Consider the following 20,610-nt stretch of genomic DNA (forward strand, 5'->3'; position numbering starts at 1 on the left):
TGCATTGGGTTTGTCCATAGGGGATGACTGTTTTCATGATTTGAGTGGAAGTTGGAGAAATGAATCGCTGTGTAGAGAGGAGTAACTGAAAAAAACTACACAGTGATATCAACAAGTTTCATCCCACCATCAAACTCCCCATGGACTACTCTCTACTATCTGTCTCATTCTTGGGACACATGCATATCCATCGAAGGTGGGCACCTCACTCTACCACAAACCCACGGATAACCTCACGATGCTACCTTTCGCCAGCTTCCACCAGAAACATATTAAAGCATCCATCCCCTATGGATAAGCCCTACGCATACACAGGATTTGTTCAGATGAGGAGGAATGTGACAGGCACCTGGAAGTACTCAGGGATGCCCTGTTAAGAAAGGGCCCAACTCATCGATCACCGTTCAGACGTGCCACAGTGAGGAACCGTAATGATCTCATCAGGAGACAGACATGTTCTGCAACCAACAGGGTATCCTTCGTTGTCCAGTACTTCCCAGGAGCAGAAAAACTACATCATGTTCTTCACAGCCTGCAACACATTATCAATGAGGATGAGCACCTCGCCTTTAAACAGCCACCAAACCTCAAACACATCATTGTTCGTGGCAAATTGCCTGGCTTTCAGGACAACTCCATACCACGGTAGACGCTGCAAGACGTGTCAGAGCGTCGACACGGATACCACCATTATGTGTGGGGACACCTCCCACCATGTACATGGCAGGGACTCATGCCACTCAGCCAACATTGTCTATCTCATACGCTGCAGGCAAGGATGCCCTGAGGCATGGTACAGTGGCGAGACCAAACAGAGGTTACGGCAAAGGATGAATGGACACTGCAGAACAAACAGACAAGAGTGTTCCATCCTAGTCGGAGAACACTTCAGCGGTACAGGACATTCGACCTTGGATCTTTGGGTGACCATCCACCAAGGCAGACTTCGGGACAGGAAGCAGTGAAAAGTGGTCGAGCAGAGGCTGATAGCTACGTTCAATACCCATGGGGATGACCTCAACCGGGATCTTAGGCTCATGTCGCACTACAGGTGACTCCATTGCGCTATACACACAGACTCCCTCTCACAGACTCCCTCTCACAGACTTAAACCCCTTTTACACTGTCACTCTCACACATACACACACCCTCTCAGAGAGGCTCCTAACCCCGCACATATAAGTTTGTGGGTTGAATTTGTACTTGCAGAATTACATTTACTTTACTCAAAAACTGCATGAGGCCAAGAAAGATTCTGTAAATCCGTTTTTAGATTAGAATCAGCCTGACCATTGTGGCACAGACAGCCTCACAGGGAGCTAACACCTTCAATACATTATCTGGGCTGACATGGCACCAATTGTTAAAGTTCATTTGAGAATGTAACTTTTTTAATAAAGTTTTGCAATTTATTTACGAAAGAACTGAAGCCAACATGGTCATTCTAAAAGCTGAGAGACTTAGCAAACAATCCAGGTCTTTTTCAATATATAATTTCAGTTACATCACACTGTAAACCTTTGCTATAAATTCTGTGTCTTACAATCTTATTCTCTACAACCACCTGATGAAGGAACAGCACTCCGAAAGCTAGTGCTTCCAAATAAACCTGTTGGCCTATAATCGAGTGTTGTGTGATTTTTAACTATGACATAAATAGATTCCAAAGTACTTCACTGGCTGTAAACCCTTTTGTAATGTCTGTAGGAAGTGAAAAGTATTATAGAAATGCACCCTCTTCCCCTTTTCCCCCCAGGACATCAATCACAGCTTCAGTCACCTTTGTCTAACTCTAAGGCTGCGCTATGCCAGTTGTCATCATCTAGAAATCCACTGGGAACTACTGCCCCTTGAAGGTACTAAACAATTCACAAGGTGACTATCATTGGAAGAACTGGTTCAATCCTTAGCCTTTTGGAAGTGGAATATCTGAATCAAGTCCTTTCCTGTGCGCCATTTCTGATAACTAACATTCTAAGCTGCAAGTTCTAACGATAAATTTTCCTGTTTTGTCAACGCACAAGTATTAAACAAACAGGCAGGATCCTACCATGACTTTTTTGTGCTGCTCCGACAGTTTCTGAAGCTGGTATGACTTATCGCCGACGCGAATCCGCCCTTTCTTTACGTCCTCCACGGCCTGCAATTACAACACAACTGCTGACTGAAGGCAGTGACACACAGACCTGCAGTTATTATTACCACACAGAATAAAATAGCTTTTCACAAAATTCTATACGACTATTCCATCAGTAAATGCCTACAACAAAGATACTTGTGCCTTTAACTCTGCCCTCTTCAACAGACCTGCTCCCCCAAAGGCAGTTGTGCCTAGAGTTGCCTGAATTCTACACTGGAGGTCAAGAGCCTTTATGACTTAAAAAGGTTTTTTTTGGTAAGTGTGTTTATTAGCAAGAAAAAAGTGTTTTTGACTTTACAAAAACAAAGTTTTGAAAATATAACAAATACCAGGACAATAAAGAAAAATGCAATTTACAATACAACTACTGTTTACTAATTACCCTATAATACAAAGCAAACCCTAAAACTGTGCAAAACAACACCAATAAATAAGCGACTAATAAAACAAAAAAAAACACACAAAAGCAAAAAATAGCTATGCTCAGCGCAAAGCTCCCACACAAAAAAAACAGGAGAATTGTATATGTACCCGTATTAACTCAGGACCCCCCTCCAGAGCCCAGGGCTCAGCAAACCTAACCATCCTGGTTTAAATAAATGCCCCAGTTAAGATAGCTGACAAATTTATACCCAAATAACTCAAAAAGGGCTGCCATATTTTATAAAAGAGGTCTATTGTGTAGTGCACCATGTTTGTAAAACAATCCAAGGGAATGTGTTCCATAATTAATTTCTGCAATCCCAGCAAGCCCGGTGGGTTCTCAGGCACCCAATTCATCAGCATATTCTTCTGTGCACTCTAAGCAAGATTAAATAGTTTCTTCCCTTGCCCATCTGATGATGATAAATTCAGGAGAGAGATCAGGTCAAGTTTAACCTCGGTTCTCAATACCCTCCCCATCACCCCCGCCATGGCGCTCTAATAAACATGGAGCCTCTGGCATGTCCAGAAGCAATGGGCAAGAGTATCTACACTTATTTCACATTTGGGACACATTGAAGATGTCTCTTTGCCAGATGGTCTGATGCCAGATGAATCCTGTGCAGAACTTTTAACTGGATAGCGCTTGTCGTATTACAGAATTAGATCTTTTGCACGTTTTCCCTTATGTCCTTCCACGTTTCAGAAGAGATGTCCACTCCTAGCTCTTGCTCCCAGGCTTAACATAACCAATTAATATCCTGCCAGGCCCTGCCACCCAGCAGGCGATAGAGGGCACTAACCGAGAGGCTGCTTATGGTACATAGCAACAACCTCTATCAAGCTTACAGGGCTTAGTGAGAAGCATAGTCATCTTCTGGATAAAATCCCTAACCTGAAAAAAAAAAGGCAAGGACCTCTGTTGGGCAACCCGTATTTGCAGCTCAGTTGCTCGAAAGACATCATAACCTCCCCCTCAAACAAGATTCCCAGACTGGAAACTCCTCTCCCTGCCCATAGTTTGAACCCGGAGTCCATCATTCCTGGTCAGAACCCTGGCATACCAACTATGGGCGTAAGTGGCAAAGTCTTAGATAAGCAACCCTCACTCTGACGTATCGTTCTCCATGCCTTGACTGTATGAATAATAATGGGGTTCTGGCCATGGCCCATAACGGCCCTCATCTTATCCATAAGCAACAGGTTAATAAGAGGGCACTTTGCCTGGGAGGCCTCAATATGCAGCCATATCGAGCCCCGATCATTACCAGCCCAATCGCACACAAAGGACAGCAGGGAACTCAACTGATACCTCCTGACGTCTAAGAAAATCAACTCCTCCCCATCCTTTAGGCAACTGCAACTTGGAAAGTTTGATGAGGGGCCGCCCACAAAGCCAGACAAAGGAACTAAACCAACCCATAAGTTTCCACAGCCATGACCTGGAAACATTAGAGGGAGCATAGGCATGGGATAAAGCAAATGAGGACGAACATTCATCTTAGTGAGGGTTATTCGGCCCACCCATGAAATTGGAAGAGCCTGCCATCTCTGGAGATCCTGCCTAATATTGTTGAGCAAGTGAGCAAAGTTGGTCTGAAATAACTGATCAAATATGGACGTAATAAAAATGCCGAGGAATCCCGATGAAGGGCTTCTGCCCGAAACGTCGAATCTGCTGCTCCTCGGATGCTGCCTGACCTGCTGTGCTTTTTCAGCACTACACTCTTGACTCGATCTACAGTCCTCACTTTCTCCCTTCTATCTTAGCCCACCTGTCCTCACAACCTTCAGATCGATACAAGTCAGAGTAAAAACTCCGAAAAGCCTCATTAATCCTTTTGGCAGCGTATGTAAGGACCCCAGTGCTGTCTCTAATTGCAGTAATGGATCGGGGAGCATGCTTTTTCCTAGTCAGATATGCTAAATACTTCACTGGCCTATCCCCATACTCGAACAGCCTTTGCCAAAAAAACAGGCAAGTTCTTTTTTTGCAGTTTGTGTCAGTACTGAAGTTAAGACAGCCCGGAGGGCCATGATCCGCTGTAGCTTAGTCACCAAAGGCTGTGAAAAATGTGCCACCTCAGCGGATTTCAACCGCATCTCAAGCGGACACTGCTGTTCCCCCTTCTGTCATTTCCAGCTAGCCGAATAGGAAATAGCTAATCCTCTAGCAAAGGCCTTAGCGGTCTCCCATAGCATAGACGGACTACTAGCTGTGCCTGAGTTGATAGTCAAGAATTCCTGAAACTCATTCAAAAGGTTTTCCACAAATTTGGAATCCTTAAGGAGAAAAGGGTCCAAAACGCCAATGCCACAAACCTAGCCCCTCACTCTTGGCCTTAACCTCAAAACATACTGCTGGGTGATCGGAAACAGCTATTTTACAACCCATAATCGAATCCAGAAGGGTCGAGGGAGCCAGAAAGAGATCAATCCTCGAGTGACATTTATGTGGGTTTGAAAAAAAGGTGATGTTCCTGCCGGTAGGGTGGTGAAGACATCTCCAGATATCCACCAGCCCCAACTCCTTGCATAAGTCAGTCACCTGCTTAGCCCGCAAAGAAATAGTTGGTGGTCCACTGAGCACCCTGTCCACTGTCAGATCCAGAAGGCAATTAATGGCCCCCTCCTAAAATAACGTGCTGTGTTCCAAAGGCACTCACCAAAAATTTGAGGGGATGTGGAGGACAGTAGACAATTAAAATGCCATATTCCTCCCCACTTATCAGGGCCTTGAGTATCACAAACTGTTCTTGCTTATCTTTCACCTGCTCTAATGTAAACGGAAGATTTTTCTGGATAAGTACCACCACTCCCCTACTTTTAGTAATAAAGGATGAAAAGAATATCCGGTCATAACCTCTCTGTTGTAGCTTCAGGTGTTGCCCATCATCAAGATGGATTTCCTGCAACAAAGTGATATCAACCTTTTCCCTCTTCAGGCTAGAAAAGGGGGGGGGGGGGGGGGGTGCGGTCATAGGTTGGGAATTTTATATTGCTAAACCAAACATTTGACAAATGGCCAAGCATATCTGGTGAAACTCAATTTACATTTAAGATATATGTATTAAATTCATGTTATCAAGACAATGTTAGACAAAGTGTTGAAGAGTCACAGGTTGCAAACCTCTGCACTAAACTCAAATCCTCTCCGTTTCTTTATTCTCCGTTAATTCCTTACTCCAACTCAGCTTTTCTGCATCATCAGGCTGAAACTATCTAGGTGTTGAATATTTTTGATAATGCTCCTGTGAAGAACCTTGGGACATCGAAGGCACTATACAAGGACAGTTATTGTTGGATGCTTGCCATTTGGGAACTTGCCACAAGTCTAGGAACTTCTCTTTGAGAAAATAGCACAGTTGGAAAGGGACTACGCTCCAATGTATCTCTCTGCAGGATCAAGAGCAGGAATTATTAACACAGAAACATATGCATCAGAAGGCATGGGTTCAGATTCAACTCCAGAAATCTAACTCAAATCTAGACTGCCTCACCAATCCAGCACTGGGAATGCTGTGCTGTTGGAGACACTGTCTCTCAGCTGAGCAATTAAACCGAGACCCAAAATACCTTCAGTTGGTTGTAAACAATGCCACATGTAAGTAGTGAGTGGTGTTTCTGGCTTACTTCATTGTGCTCTGGAGGAGCCTGAAGCAGATTCCTGTTCAATTACCAATGCATCACAATCAGACAAAAGGACAAGTCACTGCAATAGGACCAGGACCAGCATTTGAGGTAATGAGTTCAAATTCAACTACAGCAAGCTGAGATTTAACTCAATAAATGTAATAATTTGCAGCTAGCAGTAGAAAATGGAGATTAACAGCATAACTAGCCTTCACGGAAGAAAATCTGCCAGTCTTACCCAGAGTATCCTCCAAGTGACTCCAGTCCCTCTAAGGCTTGACTCAACCCTTAATGATAAAGAGCCAATACATGCTGCCCTGCCAGTACCACAAATCATATTTTAACTCCCCATTCATCAAGCATTGTGATTCATGTACTGAACAATAATCCCATTCCAAAATCTTCCAAACTTTCAGTTACATTTGCAAGTTTTGCATAACATTTTTTGGAATGCAATTAATGTTGTGAAATTATTCCTCGTTTCAGTTCTTTATGACACGTTAGTGTTTTAATTTTGACCAATGCAACCACGGGACTGGTCATCTTAAGGAAGTTTGCTGGTGCCGCAGTTAGTGGCCATATTCCTGCTTCAAGGCCAAATGGATACTGAAGAGGACAGGATTAAATTTCTTCTGCTGATTTCTGACAAAAAGGCCCATGTGAAACATCAACCCTTCTCTATCGCTCAATCTCACTGACCTGCATATTTATAGTGCTTCCTATTTTTATTACAGATTTGCACTGAGTAAGAAATGGGATCATTTAGCTTCTAGCAGAATGCCCCAGTTAACAGACTGCAGTGTTGTGAAAGGTAAAGCAATGATCATTGAAAACACCAACTTTGTACTTGTTCAGAGTTGACTAATACACGTGACCATGATACATGTACGTACACAAACACTAGTCTTCACCACGAAGGAATTATCACATTTATGGGAAGGCATCTTCACTTTAAGTCTATTGCTCAAGTTTGGATCCAGAAGAAGAGAAATTAATGAGGCAGGAGATGCTTCCCAATCATGATGGAAAGTCACTTCATTAAATTACCACTGCTAATGAGTCAGCGAAAAGCATGATTAAGTAAACTAGCTGCCATCTCAGTCACTAAGGATTTTGTCACAAGTAACTGAAAAAAGGTGAAAATACATTACAATGATGGAAATAAAGCAGAGTTTTCAGATTATCAGTTAAGCAATTACACTGTTCAAAATTATTTTTCTACCTCAATAACATTCTGAAGCTGAGGCACTTAGACACATATAAATGAGGAGAGTCTCAAACATACAAAACATAACCAAGTACCAGAAATTGCTTATTGTATTCTATGTTGCTTAAAGTATGCAGTGCATGGAGAAATGCTCATGTACCTGGTGGAAGAAGTAGGTTACTGCAAGGTCATTGTCATTCAAAAGTTCTTCTTGGGCCATGGTGAAGAGCCACTTCCTAATGACCAAACATGTCCCAGCTGCCGCTGAAGTGTAGTTCTGTATGTACAGTTTGTGTGGAAACTCATTGGGGACTAGCTTCCGTTCTGCAAAAGGTACAAATTAATCTCTATCAGTGACACACAACCAATGACTCAAATGACATCAACCCCGAAACAGGAAAAGGTTAGCAACCTTCCTTAATCGAGGACAAGTCATCTTTGGCTAAGCAACAATATAGTTGGAGATATAGCCATTGTATCATGCATGGGTCAGTACCCTCATTGGCCTAAATGTTAACCTGCTACCTTCTGACTCTCTATACGTAACCTCCTTTGGCCCGAAAACCACCTAAGAACTCCTCCTTTCTATAACTTTGGTCTCCTGTGCATTTGGCCCACTTACTGTCTCTTCAGCCACCTGTGTGCTAATGTGTGAATTGAAATTCCTCATTCTCTTCACCTCCTTAAAAATGCCCTAATTCTTTGACCAAGCTCGCAGCTGTCCTAATATCTCAAGAACAAAGAGAAAGGCCTGATGAATGTGATTTCAACATGGCTAAATTAAATGGCAATGCAATTTATGGACCATGCCAAACTTTTAATCATTGGAAAAGCTTCTGCAGATTAAGACAACGAATATCAATTCATTTTCAAATGATGTAATGGAAAATCAATTGATTCATCTGAGAGAAATAGCAAGGCAGACAGTTCCAAAACATCTTTTGAAACTGACAAGGGGACTCTGTATTAGTTTATATCATGATAGATACCATGAAACAAAAACTAACAGCAGGAAAAGTTTAATTGGTCTATCAACCCTCACCGTACATTATGGGAGCTAAAGCAATATAGCTGGACATTTCAAAAACCACATTTATTCCAGTATTAACACCCCATCAACAAATTCTTCTTCAAAACACCCCTGAAGAGAAATTTCGTTGGGTTATAAAACTATTTTAACACTATGAAGGCATGACAGATCAGTTAGCTGTGACAGACTTGGTAGCTTCAATAAAAAGGCATGACACTGGGTAAATAATGGTTAATATTAAATGAATTAGTGCATATACTGCAGTAGTTACACATTCCTTTGGGTGAAGGACACAAGAAAAATGGATCAAAATGATCAACTACAGAAATTAAGGACAGTACTATGCACAGAAAGAAGTCATATATAGTTGCTAGAAAAAAAAGGAAACCTGAAGATTGGGAGCAGGTTAGAATGCAACAGAGGACCAAGAAGTTGAATGAGGGGGTGGGGAAAAACGTACAAGAATAAACTTGCAAGAAACACAGCAGCAGCCCAAGAGCTTCTATAAATATGTAAAAAAAAATCAAAAGCAAATATAGGTTTCTTACAGTCTTACTTATAATGGAGAAAGAAACGTCAGAACAATTAGACAACAATTTTTGTGCCATTATCACAGAAGTGCTAGGAAAGGAAGAGACTTTTGGGAAAGGAGAACTGAAGGTTAGTTTAGCTTAAAAAAAGTGCAGCAGGTAAAATTAAAAGGAGTGAAAGCCGATAAATCTCCAGGGCCTGATACATTCCAGGATATTAAAGGAAATGGTCATGGAAATAATAAATGCATTGATTTTCAAATTCCAAAACTGTTTTCCAGAACAATCCCACAGCATGGCAAGTGTAACCACACCATTTGTAAAATAAAGGTAGAGAGTAAACTGTGAATTACAGACCAGTTTGCCTAACAGCAGTAATAGGGAAAATCTGGAGTCAATGATGACGGGTGCAATAACAGGACACTTAGAAAATACCAATCGTATTGCACGAAGTCCCCATGGGTTAATGCAGAGGGAAACCATTTGCGCAAACCTCCTGGTGTTTTGTTTGAGCACATAACTAGTAGAATAGATGGAGGAGAACCAAGTCACCACAGACCATAAGAAATTAGAACAGGAGTAGGGCATTTGGCCTCCTGTGCCTGCTCCACCGTTTAATCAGATCATGGTTGATTGCACATTCCTCACACCCACTTTCCTGCCTCTTCCCTGCAAGCCTCGATGCCCCTATCTATCAGAATCTGAGTCTTCAATATATACATGGACTCTGCTTTCTGTAGTTACAAATTCCAAGGACTCATAACCCTCTCAAAGAAGAAACACCTCTACCTCAGTCTTAAATTGGTACCCCTTAATTCTGAGGCTACGTCCTCTGGTCATAGACTCTTTCATGAAGGGAAACACCCTTTCAGTGTTTAATCTGTCAAACCCCTTAAGAATTCTACATGTTTCAATAGGATCCCACGTGCAGTCCTAATCCTTCCATACCACAGTGAACCTTTCTGAACTACTTCCAACAGAATGATACCTTTCCTTAAATAAGGGACCAAAACTGCTCACAGTCCTCCAGATGTGGACTCACCTCGTGCAGATGCAGTAAGACCTCCCAAGTCTTCTACTCCAAATCCCTTGAAGTAAAGCCCAACTTTCCATTAGCCATCCTGATTACCTGCTGTACCTATGCACTAACTTAGTGTTTTGTGCACAACACCTTCAAGTCCTTTGTGTTGCAGCTTTCTGTGGTTTTCTCCATTTAAATAATAGTCTATTCTTTTGTTCTTCCTTCCAAAATGAAGAACTTCACATTTTCCCACATTACACTCCGCTTGCTAACATTTTTCCCCATTTAATCTCTCTCTGGAAACTCTGGATCCATCTTGCAACCTGCTTTTCCACCTATTTTTATGTCGTCTGCAAATTTGGTTCCAGTTCTTCACTTCCATTGCCCAAGTCGTTAATAAAACTTGCAAACAGTTGTGGTCCCAGCAATGATCACTGCAGAAACCCACTCGTTACAGGTTGCCAAACTGAAAAAGAACCCCTTATCCCCATTCACTATTTCCTGCACATTAGTCAATTCTCTATTTATGGCAGTATACTACCTCCAATAGTGGGCTGTTATCTTATGACTTAACTTTTTGTGAGGTACCTTATTGAATGCCTCCTGGAAGTCCAAATACAATACATTTACTTATTCTCTCTATCCACTTGAAAAACTAAGAAATTTGTCAGACACAGTTCCTTTTTAAGTCAGACTGACTCTACTTGAATAGACTATGATTTTCCAAATTTTCCTATTACTTCTTTAATAATTGATTCCAATATTTTTCCAACTAAGGACGTTGGCTAAGTGACCTATAGTTACTGCTTTTTGCCTCCCTCCCTACCAGAATAGAGGTATTACAATGGCAGTTTTCAATTTTACAGGAACGTAGCGAATTTGGACTTTCAGAAAGTTTTAATGAAAGCATGTGGGACTGGTGAAAAATACTGGCATAGTTTGAATACTGGTTAGCAGTCAGGAAACAGAGCAGGAATAAACGTGCAATTTTAGGAACTGATAGTGATAAATGAGGTTCCACACGGATCAGTGCTTGGGCCTTAGCTACTCTCAATATAAATATGAATAAACTGGATAAGGGAATCAAATGTAATATTTTCAAGTTCACCGATGACACAAAACTTGATGGGATTGGGACCGGTGAAGAGGATGCAAGGGAGACTTCAAGATGATTTGGACAAGTTCAGTGAGTGAGCAAATACATGGCAGATGCTGTGAATACATGTGAAGTTGTCTACTTCAGTAGGAAAAACAAAATGTCAAATAATGATAGCTTAGGAAAGGTTGATATACAAAGATTCCTTTACATTGGTCATTGATATAAGCAAGCAATTAGGAAGGGAAATGGCACAATGGACTTTGTTGCATGAGATTTTGAAAACAGGAGCTTATTACAGCTACGTCAAACCTCGGTGAGATTTCACCAAGAGTTCTGTGTGCTGTTTTGCTTTCTTAACTAGAAAGAAATATACGATTAATGGAGAGAATGCAATGAAAGTTCACCAGATTATTCTTGGAACGGCAGGTTTGTCAAGGACAGATTGAGTTGAGTGGTCTGTAATCACAGCAGTGTAGAAGAATGAGGGGAGAATCTCAATGAATCAAAATTCTGACAGGGCTGGACAAATCAGATACAGGGATGAGGTTTCCCATGGCCACAACGGTTCAGAACAAGGGATCAAGGGGTCACAGTTTCAGGATACTTTCAGACTAAGACGAGAAATTTCTTCACTGAGGATGATTAACTTGTGGAACTCTCTCCCATAGAAGGATGTAGAGGCCAAATCACTGCATATATTTAAGAAATAGATAGATTTCTAGAAGTGAAAGTTGTCAAGGTTTACAGGAGAGAGTGGGAGTATGGCATTGTGATAGAAGATCAGCAATAGTCATACTGAATAATGGAACAGGTTCAATGGGCTGAATAGCCTATCCCTGCTCCTAACTTCTATATTTCTATATATTGACATGTTCTGGTGCCATTATTTGTTTTCTCAAAAATTAAAAAGTCACCCTTACCAAAAAAGTGATCCACAACTTCAAAGAGCGTAAAGAAACTTGCTGTGATACTATCCATTCGTAAGTGCTCTTGTACAGCCTACAGGGATAGAACAGAGTGTGTCATTGGGCTCAGTCAAATATACAAACACTTGACACTGCATGGGGCAAAACACAGAAATCAGTTTCATTAAAGAATGGCAAGCTGAAACCTCCATTTATTGGACATGGAATCAAATTTAATCTGGGGAAAATCATTGTCACTCTCCAAGATGAGATTGGTTAGTCAACACTGCTCTCTCATATTTCACATCCACTCCAGCATCACCCCCCACCCCACCCCAGACAGATTTTTATTGAGCTGTCGGGGCAACAATGCACCAAACTAGCTGCAGACAAATTAACCTGAGTATATTTGATGCCATCTTCAATGGGATGGATAATATTGCACTCCCAGTGCAGTGAAATTAAACAATAAATAGCTGACAACAACTTGGAACATAGTAGCAAAGTTCACCAATCCATGAGCTGGAAAAGTTCAATTGGTCTCAGTCTAACAGTTCTCAGGTTGATTGTAGTGCCCGGTTTCCAAGTTTAAAGGTCACAAGTGCAGTGATTATGTTACTGAAATAGTTACCCAGACAGTGCAAGTTCAAACCCCACCACGGTGGTTTAAGAATTTGCATTCATTTTAAAAATCTCACTGGCATTAATAAAAGTGACTATAAAAGGGGTCGTGGGGTCAAGGTGAATTTCATATCACACAAAAAAACCTCCAAATAGCTCACTAATATCACCACCAACTCTGGCCTACATATGACTTCAGTCTCACACCAGTGTGATTCTTTGGTAAATATCCTTTGAAGTGGCCTGGCCCTAAACCACCCCACTGTGCGCAAAGTGGAAAGAAGGCTATCACCTTCTCACAGCAATTAGTGACAAACAATACCTGCCAGAGACAACCACACCACCAAAGTGAAGCAAAAATAATCTTATCATAGACTTTGTTTTGGGATGGAGAAAGCCAAGATTCACAGCATGTAATCATTTTCCAATACAATCAATTTTTAAAAACAATGTTGCACTTTAAGCATTATTGAAAGGGACGTTGATTCGCACCTCTGCAGTTAGAAGTGTCAACTGGTAGAACACTGACCATTTTGCAATACATCAACAACCTGAATACCTGAGCTAAAGTACATATAGACTAATCTTTGAAAGAACGCGTATCATCCAATCTTTAGTGCCTTCCAAGTTACTGGACCAGTGCGCCAGGTCTTGGGAGGAGCGTATCAGTAAAGTGAGGCAGAAACTGGGCAGATGGAGGCTACGGTCGCTCTCCATCACGGGAAAAAAACCTGGTCATCAGGTGTGAGGCACTGTCATTGCTGTTGTACGTGGCACAGGTCTGGCCTATTCCCAGAACTAGCGCCGCTGCAGTCACCCGGGCCATCTTCCAGTTCATATGGAGTTCAAAGATAGACCGGGTCCGAAGGGACTCGCTGTACAAAGATCTGGGAAACGGGGGAAAAAATACACTCAATGCCACCCTCACCCTGATGGCCACCTTTGTGTGTGGCTGCATCAAGCTGTGCGTGGATCCCCAGTACGCAAACACCAAGTGTCACTACGTACTGAGGTTCTACCTGTCCCCGGTGTTGCGAAGGATGGGCCTGGCCTCGCTGCCGCGGAACGCTCCGAGTAGTTGGACCGTCCCGTACCACCTGTCCTTCGTGGAGAAGTTTTTGAAGAAAAACACCTTTGACCACAAGTCCATCAGGAAGTGGTCAGCACGTAGCATCCTTGAGACCCTTTGGGAAAAGGAGAGGGTGGATCCTGTCGAGTGGTTCCCTGAGCAGACTGTCAAAGCCATTTGGCAGAATGCCTCATCACCAGAACTTTCCAACAAGCACCAAGACATGGCTTGGCTGGTGGTGAGAAGGGCTCTACCTGTGAGATCATTTATGCATGCCCGGACTCTCAGCCGCACCGCACGCTGCCCTCGAAGTGGCTGCGGGGGGGGAAGAGACTGTCACACACCTCCTTCTGGAATGTGCCTATGCAGAGGAAGTCTGGAGAGGAATGCAGTGGTATTTGTCGAGGTTCGTCCCGAGCAGCGCCGTGACGCGGGACTCCGTGCTGTACGGCCTGTTCCCCGGACGCACACCGAGACGAACATCAACTGTGCCTGGAGGATCATCAACTCGGTGAAGGACGCTCTCTGGGTGGTCCGAAACCTGTTGATCTACCAGCTGAAGGAGTTGACCCCGACTGAGTGTTGCAGACTGGCACATTCCAAGGTCCAGGACTACGTGTTGAGTGACGCGCTGAAGCTTGGGGCAGCTGCCGCCAAGGCGCGGTGGGGAAAGACCACCGTTTAACATCTGCCTGTCTAAAGAAGATCAGGGGGCCCTGCAGTCATTTGGGCTCTGCTGACGCCTCAGTTCAATATGTGAGTGAGAAATTGCACAGATCTGTATGTAATAATGAAAATTCTGAGCTGTGTATGTAAATGCTGACATATGTATGGAATTACCAAATGTACAGTGTATCAAATATTTTATGAATATTTTATGAATAAAGAATATTTTTGAAATTAAAAAAAATCAGAAATTCTGGTGTTGATTCCATATTCCACCTGATCATTGCACTCTGGATCACCAACCTCAAATTTGTGTTGAGAAAAACCCATGCCTAAAACATGAATTACTTATTCTCTGTGCAGATGTTAAATAAGCCTACTGTGCATTTCCACAGTTATTACAGCATAGAAGGCCCATTTGACCCATCGTTCTGAGTGAACATTTCACAAAGTACCACCCTCCAGTTTCCTCACTTGAACCCTGCATATTGATTCTTTTCCAGTGTCAATCTAACTCGTTTCGAATGTAGTAATTAAATGTGTCTCCACCACGCTTACAGGCACCGCCTCATACTGCATTTGCTTCTTTCGCTAATTTCAAAGTTGTGCCCTCTCGTTCTTTTCACACGAGAACAGCCTCAGTGTGTCCAGATCCCTCATGATTTCAAATACCTCCACTCAGCCTTCTCTCCTTTAAGGAAAACAGTCCAAACTTCAGGTTCACTTTATTTATGACTCTAACACTTATGCAATACTTGGAAGCAATTAAGCTCCTAAATATTGTAAAACACCTTTTTAATTTTCTGTATTTTTGATTGTGGACTGAATTGGGAACAGGACTGTTTTAAAAACCATGGATTGTGGAATTGATGACTGCACTTTTTAAAAGTTATTTCACACTCATTGTCAAGTGCTATGTACACCACAGTTTGTTCAAGCAATGGGGTAAGTTGCTATTGACAAACAGGAGCAGAGGAGGGGACAAACGGAGAGTTGGCCAACAAGCAGCTGACTGATATGGTGACCAGTTGTCAGAGACTTATGATGAAGGGTTTATGCCTGCCAACAACAGAGACTGGACCCCAGGTAGCTGCACAGCCTGTGGTGTCAATGTTTGGTCAGAGACATCAGACCTCCAAAAGAGAAGGAGCTGTCCTTTTTCTCTGCAGATAAAAAAGGCCTCAAACTTGAAGAAAGCCAAACATTTGCTCCTCAGTAGTTGCTATAAGCTGTGACTTTTAACCAGTAAGTGAAAGACTTGTGGTTGTGAAACAGTCACTCTGCACCTCCTGCAAGCAAGTGAAAGTACCTGAAGGAAAATGGAGCAACAGCAAGTTCTGACCAGCCAAAAGGATCTCAGCAAACCCTCTGGACAGGGATCACTAAACTATCTTCCCAATTATTCCCTAACACCCATTTTCTTTCATCTCTAATTTTTGGTCCCAGTTGTGTTGGCCAAACAGGACGAGTTCAGTTTATGAAACCTAGTTGGAATTTACAAGGCTGAAGGGCCTGTTCACTGCTGAATGACTATGAATTATGTATGTGTGCACGCATATGAGTGTACAGCGGGAGTTTTAGAAGAAGGTTAGCATTTCAATTAGTAGAATTGCGCGCCAACAGTTCACAAGTGTTTTTCTGTTGCTGTAATCTAATTACTTCAAATAAGTAGTAATTCCTGTTAAGTGCAGACACCTGCTCTCTGTTAACCTGGGTCTAAAAGGCAATTAAAATGGAGAATTGCGCATACTTTCATAAAATTAAAGTTTCATGACAACCCCAAGAATAGCAGGGCTTCATTCATAGCAAGGTGCAGCAGATCATATATCCCAACAGAGACAGTCTGCAGTGCACTGTAGTAAACAACCTTGCATTATTTGCAATCATTTGATCCGAACATTAGTTGAGAGCTACATCATCAAACGGTAATGAGTCAGCAAAACTGTATTTCAAAACACGAATTACTAATGTCAGCAAAATCTTCAGTTGGTAGAGCCTCGATACATCACTCTTATTGCCTCAAGGTGCATTATCCAGTGGTAATACCAATTTGATCACTAACCCTGCTGACTAAAGTTTAAATCCTGGGCTCCTTCTTGTGGTTTAATAAATTCCTGTTTATCCAGGTGAATATAACATCACCAAATGAAAAACTACGAGTCAAGGTTGATTCCATTTTTATTGAGATAAGCCAGGCTCACTCACCCTGTAGACCTCTTCTGCAGTGCTGTTCTTTTTTACAGTGACTGTGATGATGTTTCTGTCAGGCAAGGCTATCCTCAGATCCACATCAGACAGTCCATTTGTACTCTGGAAAAATTAAATGGTAAACAAGTGGTTGTTAGAACATCCTTCTATTGAAGTTAAAAATTACACAACACTAGGTTATAGTCCAACAGGTTTATTGGAGGCACTAGCTTTTGAAGCGCTGCTTCTTCGTCCAGTGGTTGTAGAACAGAATTATACGACACAGAAGTTACAGCAACAGGATCACAATGTCAAGGATTGTAATATTAAACAAATTTAGCATTCTACTTCATTAAGTTAAACATTATTCTTCAAATTCTGAATTAAAAAAAAATACGGTCTCAGATAAACCAGTTTTCCTTCCTGATGTCCTTACCTCACTGGAATCAGCCAGAAACTCCTGCATCACATCGCTCTCTCCAAGGACACTGACTGAACACACTGCAAAACAAATCACAAAACACACTATAACTACAGCTCAGACATCCAACTGCAAGCAGCACTGTAAATTTCCAATGCTGCATTCCTTAACTAAGGAAACTTACTTGAGGTTGAGGGAACAAGGATCTGCACAGCTTCAGAGGATTACACAGTAGCTAGGAAAGTACTCAAAAATGGACTGAGCGCTAGGAGGGGGCATGGAAAAGCCTTCGCAGGAAGGATTAGGGGAAACCCAAAGGCATTCTACACATACGTGAGGAATAAGAAAATGATCAGAGAGAGGGTAGGGTCAATCAGGGATAGTGAAGGGAACCTGTGCCGAGAGTCTGAAGAGGTAGGGGAGGCCCTTCAATGAGTTTTGAGCATCAGTATTCACTAGAAAGGGACCTTGTTGATGGTGAGAACATTATGGAACAGGTGAAGGATTGAACAGACTGATATTAAGAAAGTGGATGTGATGGAAATTCTGGGAAGCATCAAGATAGATAAGTCCCCGGGGCTGGTCCAGGTATATCCAGGGAAGCAAGGAATGAGACTGCTGCATCTCTGGTAACGATTTTTGCATCCTCACTCTCTGTGGGAGAAGTACCAGATGATTGGAGGGAGGTAAATGTTGTTCCTCTGTTCAAGAAAGGGAATAGGGAAATTCCTGGGAATTACAGACCAGTCATCTGTGGTAAACAAGTGTGCTGAGAGATAGGACTTATGACTATTTGGAAAAACAGTTTGATTAAAGACAGTCAGCATGGCTTTGGGGGGTGGGGGGTGGGGGGTGGGGGGGGGGGGGGGGGGGTGTACAGGATATGCCTCACAAACCTTATTGAGATCTCAGAGGATGCGATGAGACAAATTGACAAAGGTCGAGCAGTGAATGTTTTGTATATGGATTTCACGAAGGCATTTGATAAGGTTCCCCATGGTAGGCTCATTCAGAAACTTACGAGATATAGGATGCAGGGAAATTTGGATGTCTGGATACAGAATTGGCTGGCTGAAAGACAGCAAGTGATAATGGATGGAAAATATTTTGCCTGGAGGTTGGTGACCAGTGGTGTCCTGCAGGGATCTGCTCTTGGGCCTCTGCTCTTTATTGTTTTATAAATGACTTGGATGAAGAAGTGGAAGGGTGGATTATTAAGTTTGCCAATGACACAAAGGTCAGTGGTGTTGTAGATAGCGTCAAGGGCAGGTAGCGCATGTTATAACAAGACATTGACAGGATGCAGGGCTAGGCTGAGAAGTGGCAGATGGAGTTTAACCTGGATAAGTGCGAAGTGATTCATTTTGGAAGGTTGAATTTGAATGCTGAAGAAAGGGTTAAAGACAGGATTCTTGGGAGTGTGGAGGAACAGTGTGATCTTGGGGTCCACATACATAGATCCCTGAAAGTTGCCACCCAAAGTTGATAGGATTGTTAAGGCGGCTTATGGTGTTTGGCCTTTCATTAACAGGGGGACTGAGTTTAAGAGCTGCAAGATTTTGCCGCAGCTCTATAAAACTCTGGGTAGACCACACTTGGAATATTGTCTTCAGTTTTTGGTTACTTCATTATAGGAAGGATGTAGATGCTTTAGAGGGGGTGCAGAGGAGATTTACCAGGAAGCTGCCAGGATTGGAGGGCTTGTCTTATGAAGAGAGGTTGAGTGAGCTAGGGCTTTTCACACTGGAGAGGAGGAGAAAGAGGTGACATGATAGAGGTGTACACGGTAGTGAGAGGCATAGATAGACTAGATAGCTAGAGACTTTTTCACAGGGCAGAAATGGCTGTCATGAGAGTTCATAATTTTAAGGTGACTGGAGGAAGGTATAGGGGAGAGTCAGAGGTAGGTTCTTTACACAGAGTGTGATGGATGCATGGAATGCACTGCCAGTGATGATAAGAGAGTCAGGGACATATAAGCAACTGCTGGACAAGCACATGGACAGCAGTAAATTGAGGAGTGTGTAGGTTACATTGATCATAGATTGGCACAACATCGTGGGCTGAAGGGCTTGTACTGTGCTGTTCTATGTTCTAAATGTAATCAGCCAAAAGACTCGCCTATGAACATTCACTAAACACTACTGTGCCATTCTACTTCCACCACACTAGTGCATAAAACCCTTGTCCAGACAGGGCTTTCTTTGAACACTTTAAATCAGGTTCTGTAAGGAAAAACTTTGAGATAGACAGTTTTCATTTCATTTAAACTTAATAGGAATATCTGCTGCATATCCCCAGCATAATATTGCATGCATATATCATATTCATGTGTAACCTTTTGTTCATAACCCAAACTCTGCCCGTTTGACCCATGCAGATTCCAGAGCAGAAAGCTGCTTGAAGCAGCAAACTGGCCACAAGCTAATTGTGCTGGGTCAAGTTTCAGGCACCTTAGTTTTGAACAGAGTAAACCTTTAATTTGTTGGGGAGACTGGGTTTCCGAAGCCACCAACCTAACTCCTGCTCCATTTAATTTGCACTGTAGTAAGAACAGTTCCTGACTGGCTGTTGAGTAGACTGGCATCAGTAGATTAGCAGGGCATTTTATTGGAGTGCTACTAACTGCACGCTGATGCCAGAAACACACAAAACTCAAAGACCAGGTTCAAAGTCCTCTGAAGTCTTATTATTCAATAAGATTATGGTTCAATGTCATCAACGTCACATTCCTGCCCCACTCCATATCCTTCAATTCCAAGAGCCCAAAACATTTCACCACCTCAATCTTGAATGTACTCAGTAAGTGAGCACCCACAGCTCTGAGGTATAGAAATCCAGATATTCACAACCCTGAGTGAAGACGTTTTATAATTCATTATTACGTCATTACTAAATACTTGCATCTTAGTGCAGACACGATATCTCTGCCATAAGGACAGCACTGGTTTTGGGAGAGGCAGGAATCAGGAAAATGGGCCTCACCAGCTATCTGTATCGAAAAAAAGTTCCAAACCATTTATCTTCATGCCATTGGCTGAGAGGTAGACAGAACCAAACTCCTCTGACTAGAAAAATGCAGTGGATGACAAAAGAGAAAAGACTTCCATTTATACAGTGTCTGTCACAACCTCAGGCCACTCGAGCGCTTTTGATATGTAGACATTATTATAATGGAGAAGATGTGGAAACAAAATTGCAAAACATCTCTACAAACATCGACTCCTTGCATCAATGCTCAGCAGCAGCAGCAGTGTACGTCATTGACAAAACGCACTGCAGAAATTCACCAAGACTCCAAACACACAAGCATTATCATCTAGAAGAACAAAGGCAGCAAATACACAGTAATACCAGCAAATTTCCTCCCAAACCACTCACCATCCTAACCTGGAAACAGCTCTCCATTCCTTCAGTGTTGTTGGATCAAAATCCTGGAACAACTGTCCAATTGCATTCTGAGTCTACTTATGCAAAATGGGCTGCAGTGGTTCAAGGCGGCAGCTCACTACTACCTCCTCAAGGAACACTAGGGATGTACAGGACATTGGTTAGACCACTGTTGGAATATTGCATGCAATTCTGGTCTCCTTCCAATCAGAAAGATGTCATGAAACTTGAAAGGTTTCAGAAAGGATTTACAAGTATGTTGCCAGGG

At 42.4% G+C, this 20,610-nt stretch overlaps 1 protein-coding gene across 2 annotated transcripts in view; it reads right to left on the bottom strand.

Annotated features, from left to right (window-relative positions):
* Positions 1-20,610, bottom strand: part of LOC132834746 (sorting nexin-27-like) — a 119,450-nt gene that overhangs the window by 17,390 nt on the left and 81,450 nt on the right. For both annotated transcript variants that reach the window (XM_060853722.1, XM_060853721.1), the window contains exons 4-8: positions 16,968-17,032; positions 16,550-16,654; positions 12,004-12,082; positions 7,564-7,727; positions 2,051-2,140 (exon numbers count right to left, since the gene is read on the bottom strand). In XM_060853722.1, the coding sequence (XP_060709705.1) occupies positions 2,051-2,140; positions 7,564-7,727; positions 12,004-12,082; positions 16,550-16,654; positions 16,968-17,032 (503 nt within the window). The remainder of the gene's footprint in view (positions 1-2,050; positions 2,141-7,563; positions 7,728-12,003; positions 12,083-16,549; positions 16,655-16,967; positions 17,033-20,610) is intronic.

Source organism: Hemiscyllium ocellatum, chromosome 42 (genome assembly GCF_020745735.1).
Source record: "Hemiscyllium ocellatum isolate sHemOce1 chromosome 42, sHemOce1.pat.X.cur, whole genome shotgun sequence".
Taxonomy (NCBI): Eukaryota; Metazoa; Chordata; class Chondrichthyes; order Orectolobiformes; family Hemiscylliidae; genus Hemiscyllium; species Hemiscyllium ocellatum.